At 45.1% G+C, this 5,842-nt stretch overlaps 1 protein-coding gene across 1 annotated transcript; it reads right to left on the reverse strand.

Annotated features, from left to right (window-relative positions):
• Nucleotides 1-4,876: 4,876 nt before the first annotated feature.
• Nucleotides 4,877-5,571, reverse strand: LOC127396030 (phosphopantothenate--cysteine ligase-like). The gene is given in 5 exon segments (XM_051643581.1): nt 4,877-4,964; nt 4,966-5,032; nt 5,035-5,117; nt 5,119-5,143; nt 5,436-5,571. Coding segments are annotated over 5 exon segments (399 nt in total).
• Between the last annotated feature and the right edge of the window lie 271 nt (nt 5,572-5,842).

The following is a 5,842-nucleotide window of genomic DNA, read 5'->3' on the forward strand; positions in this document are numbered from 1 at the left end:
AACAAATACCTGTACTCATTTTGCCGTGGTAGTTCAGAGAAGCTGATTTGCCAATCATCTCCTGGTGTGTTTTTACCTCTGCCAGTGGTGGCCTTGACTGGATTTTAGGATTACTTTTCAAACATAGTTCACACTTTCTGTTAATGCTTTTGGCTATGCTGAGCATCCTTACAATAATGTAGGTCTTTACTAAGTCTACTAGGGCTTCTGCTCCGACATGCATTTGCTGATGAGCTCTTTCCATCACCTCCTTCATTACTATGGACGTCACAATGAGTCACTGTCTACTTGTCTGCAGTTGCTGCTCTCCTTATAACACTCGAGTTTTTCTTTCTGGGTTGATGTGTTTGTTGGAAGAGGCTTTAGCTTTTATCTCCGAGTCTGCAGTCACAGTAGCCCAAGGGTGTATCCTGCAGGTCTGGTCATCTGGAATATACCTGCTCAATTATTTGCAGTCATGAGTTAACTCTCAATTCAATGTGCTGTATCGTTCTACCAGGAGACAATTGATGGTCTCCCTTTTGTTCCAGTACAGCAGTTACTGCATGAGACACACACACAGATACGTGTTGGCCCAAAGTTCTTTGGTTTTGTGCCTCTTGTACTGGCAACATTGTTGGTGCCACTGCTTGAGAGCAAGCAGGCCATCCCTTACTTACTTATGTTTTGCTCAGTTCTTAACCTTCTCTCTCCCTCGGTGATTTCAAACCTGGTTGCACAGCCTTTGCTTCTTCCTGGTATTTCAGTGGTCCATATCCAAGGGGTTAACACCATTCATCACATCCTTCAGGACAGTTCAGGTTCTCCTTTTTTCTTGAATCTGTAAAACAAATATGTGCTCCTCCAAGGTGTTTTCCTCAGGTATGTGAACACATATGAGCCCTTAACTTGGTCAATAGATCTCTTTCTAGAAGTGGCAATGAGCATTCAGGTATGTATAGAATTAACAAGTCAAGGTCCGTTTTCCCAGCTCACAGCGGAGGTGTCAGAAAATAGCTTCACTTCTCTTTTTCCTGTTGCACCAACAACTGGCAAACAAAACTTAAAGGTCTCTTGCAAGAATTTAAAATGTTATAAGTAGCTCCCATATCCACCAAAAATTAATCCTGTCTTTCCCCAGCTTCACTGTAACCAGAGGTCTACCAGGGAATTTCATTCTACCCTCAGGGAATTTAATTGTGCTCCCAGTCCCCATCAGTCTGAGTCTCCATCTTGATCTATTGTCACTATTTCCGAGACAGGATCTAATTTAGAACGAGAGGCCTGGCTTTGGCTGGTGATTTCGGGACAATCATTTCTTATGCCTTTCTTGTTTACAATATACACACCAATTTAACCCCAACCGGGCTCGATTTTAGCAGTGCCTGATGGGCAACGATCTTACATGTCCCTCTCTGCCCTGGCTTCTGCTTTTGCTTGCAATGCATTCTGTTATCCAGAGTTGACCAACATATAAACAGCATGCCAGACATTTTCCAGTTAGCCTCAGAGTCCAAATACATTAATTTTCTAACAGGCTCACACAGTCTGTCAAAAGAGACTGAAAATGCTCTTTCAGACCTCTGTCTAACCTCATATACAAATTGGTTTGGTTTGGTTGGCGGGTCCCTTTCTGAACCCCATACAAAATTAATTACTGATATCTCTTAATTCTGTCCAGGTCCCTCCCAGAGTCAGGATTGCAGTCTAGGTTCTCCCTGGGCATAACATGGCTAATGACATCTTCTGGGTATTTATGTTCCACTTCTTTAGCTTCTCCCAACTATTCACTTTTCTTTGTTAGTGAAAAGGATTTGTAAAATGCCTGGATATCTCCCCAGGTGGAATTATGTATTATAATGATTGAGTAGCTCCAGCACTTCCTCCAGATTAGCCCCACGGGCTGTTTATAATTCAACAGGTCTGATACTCTATAAGGGACATGCACATCAACAAGCTGTCCATCCACCCTGAATGCTTGCCTTGAAGGGGCATGAACAGCAGGACACTGTGCCCTCATTCTCCCAGCCATCAGACTAAAATCGGTATCCTCCGTTAGCCCACTTGCCCCCCTTTCACTGCCCCTTGTACTACCAGAGTGGAAAGGGAGAGCTGAGGGTACCAACAACTGCACATCCTCTACAACCTCATCTCCTTTCACTGGCTTACAGCTTTCCTTACTAACAACTTACATATCCTTCTTGTACGATAATAATTTCCTGAAGCCATAAAAGCATCCACACATGGAACATCATCTCATCCTCCCTCACCTTTACAAAACAACATTAATGACAAAGTAATATAATTTATAAAAGTTTCAAGCTGTGGCCATTTCCCCCCATCCTTCAGGGTATAAACTGGTCACCAACCATTACAATATATAATAACACTCGGTAATGTCACCTCCTGCTGAGGATACATTACCCATTTTAATAAATACAAGCTATACATGAAACAAAAGACAACAACAGACACAAGTGAAACAAGGAGACTTAACTTTTAACAATTATCAGACACAAGTTAAGACAATAAGGCTTTTTCAGAATACCACCTTTAGACTGTCTCTTTCCCATTTTAGTCCAGAGAGACAGAGCCACTAGGAGGAAATAAATACCCAGCCAGCTTTTGGGACATTGGTGTCATTCGCCTGCCATCTCGTGGGCAAGATGAGAGAGGACCCGGTAATAGTTTTCTGCCACGCCGATGCTCCGCAGCCATTTAAACCCTCATGTAGCAGCGTTTTCAACACAGAACGATGGCTTTGGGAGCCCAGAGGAACCAGATGTTCATGCATTCTTTAAGTACACCTACAGTCTGGCCAAAACGGAACAGAGACTCAATCCATTTCTCCAAACACCTGTATTTGCTGCCCCAAATTAAGTGTATGTAACAAGGAAACTGAGCTGCACTTTGACCCTCAAATTTACCTCAGGCCAGGATAATATGCACCCCAAAAGGAGAAGTTAATGATACCTGTGTGCTATTCGCAGTACTAGGAGGCTAGAAAGACCAAAGAAAATCAAGAACTAAACCCAGCAAAATATATTTGCACTGGAAGAAAGCAAACTGTTTGAAGTGAAATACAAGTGAAATAATTTGAATTGCCATCACAAACATAACACTATCCTTCAAAGTTGTTTTAAAAAACATGGACGTTGTAGAAACCAAAGCCAAAGGCAAATTCACTGACTTGAGTGAGAACACACTCTGTTACCTGAGGAGTCACTGTCAAATCATTTAGAGTTGGAAAGAAAGCAGCACCATCAATTCTGTTCTTCAAACAGCCTCTGGAAGATACCTAGTGCAACAGCAGAGCCACACAAAGTAAGAAAATGCCCAAATTGCTGAATAAAGGCAGTAAAAGCAGACAACAACTTCTAAGTCAACTACATATCCGTTCTAACATGTCTTTAACACTTCTGCCAACCTCCCAAACAACCTATCACACACACTGGTCTAGCAGAACTCACTAGCAAGTCCCAGTCCTGGCCATTTAGAAGTTGTCAGTTTTTCTCCCAGCTCATCTCCTAGTTGGATCTCAGCACTCCTGACCAACCTTGGCTGTTCCTCCCACCCCTAACCATATCCTCCCACCCCCCCCCCCCCAGTCCTTCAGTACTCAGTGCTCCCTCCTGACCTCCCAACCTCACCTGCACACTATTTTCTTGCTCTTCTGGGTTTTTGTTTCCCATTTTGTGAGCACACCTGATTTCCAGGTGATCAGGGTTGTTACAAAAGCACCACTGCCCTCTGGAGACCTTGGTGGTTCTAAATAGAGCAGAGTCTTGCCTCTGGAGAGCCTTCAAGTGCAAAAGCTGCGTTCTTGTGTGTTGCTAACTTTCTTTACAGATTTCCAGTTAATTTATTTCCAGGAAAGCCTATAAATAGACACAATGCACAGTGCTACAGCTGTACTTAATCTTCCCCCCCACAGAATCACACTCTGTCCTTCCTGTAAGCATGAGGAACATATTCTTAGAAGTTGGCAATCCTTCAGATTTAGAGAGAACCAGGAATGTCACGGTTCTACCTCCATCCAAACTGCCAAGAGGCAGTTCTCCTCCCAAGGCTGATCCCCACCACTCCACCTGCTCTACCCTCCGCGTTCTCACTGCCTGCTCCTCCTCCAACCACTTGTCCCCAAGCCACCCTCAGAGACCACCACTCATGCTCTGTGCCACACATCTCCTTGCCTTTGTCTCCTCAGCAACCTACATAATGGAAAGGAAACCTTTTTTAAGCAGCTGCTTTAGGGACACTGCTACTTTACCTATTTTTTAAACTGTTTCTGAACCGAGTTTCCCATGGGGCCCCTGAATCTCCTGCTGAGCAACAGATGTTCTCTCCAAAGTTCTTACCTCGGTTCTCCTTCAGCCTTTGCCACACTTGTTTCACCATCCAGTTTCAACACCAGCCAGCTGCCAGCTTTGTTGCTCCACTCCAGCCATAAAACCAGAACAATTTGTGCAAAGCACCATTCCTTCTGTCCAACAATTTGAACAGAAACTTTGAAGAGGCAGAGTCAAGAAAATCTTTCTACATAGACACACAGACCATTCCTCCACCTGCCTGGTACTGCCAGCCCATGGGACAGAGTCAAAGCAATATATCCGTTTCTTCCTTAGACACCAGAACAAAGATCATCCTTTGGAATGGTTTAACTTAATTGTACTGTCTTTTTCAAAGCAAGCAACAATAACCATAACCGAGCTGTACAACAGTCACATGGTTTTGGATGGCAGCCTTTTCCACAGCGTATCACTGAGGATTTAGTTACATAAGGATGGAGGATCATTCCAGTTCCACTTCCTTTCTAGAGCAATGTCACTGGTTTCATTCAGAGCTGCTCCTCAGACTTGCTTCTCTGTAAAGGCGCCATGCAGGCCCTGAAGGTAACTCACTGTCTTTTCCCTAATTCTATACCTTGCACTGTTTCCTCATCAAAAAGTGATGACTGAGTCTGTGAGTGTTTGGTTTCAGCAAGAGGTTCTCCATGACTCCAGGATATTGGCTACCACCACCTGGTGCCGCTGTTTCTCCAGAGCCTGTCGTGATTTATCACGTTCATGGGATCCATCTCCAGTTGGAAGGAACTGACAAACGTCTCCGGGGCCCACTCTTGGATGAGAGGAGACAGTTTTTGGCACCATCTCCATTGTGATCTACGTTGGGGAAAGACAGCAGTTTCAGTAAAAATATTAATGTTTAGTAGAAGACGGAGGGGATGCCAGGGAAATTTTAGCTTCCCTTACATTTACACTGGGAAGTTTTCCAAGGCAGTATTTGGTCAGACCTCACCAAACAAGGTTTGTTTTCTGGGCAGAGAGCCATTGCTTTGCAGCCTTTCCTAGGTCTTATTCACAACCAGTGACCCAGGCAGGACATGGGGACAGCAGGGATGTCAGAAGAAGAGGAAGGGGTGGTGGAGGGGGGCCATGCCCTGGGGTGCTTCATCTGCAGGGGCCCCTCTGAGAACTGGATCTTTTGCTGGGGCATCTCTGAGGTGAGGATATAGAAATCTGACAGGGCAGCTGCCACGTAGAGCAAGACTCCAGACCCTGTGAGAAAGACAACTACAATCACCACGGCCATATGCACGTACCAGGCAGTCTGGCATCCTCAATGCAGGGCTCTCAGGGTGAAGCAGAGCTGGTTGGGACTACACACAGCAACCTGGGAAGCCCAGGGACCCTCTCAGAGACACTCCATCACCTACCAGCAGTGTCCTGAGCATCACAGCGCTGAGTTCTTCTACATTAAACTCTATATTGGTGAGGTTTCAATGTGACGTGGAGGTGCAGCCCTATCTAGAGTGCAGCAGGCACCCCCTGACAGCCCTGACCCAGCCTCGAGCAGCCCCTGG

Source organism: Apus apus, chromosome Z (genome assembly GCF_020740795.1).
Source record: "Apus apus isolate bApuApu2 chromosome Z, bApuApu2.pri.cur, whole genome shotgun sequence".
NCBI classification, from domain to species: domain Eukaryota; kingdom Metazoa; phylum Chordata; class Aves; order Apodiformes; family Apodidae; genus Apus; species Apus apus.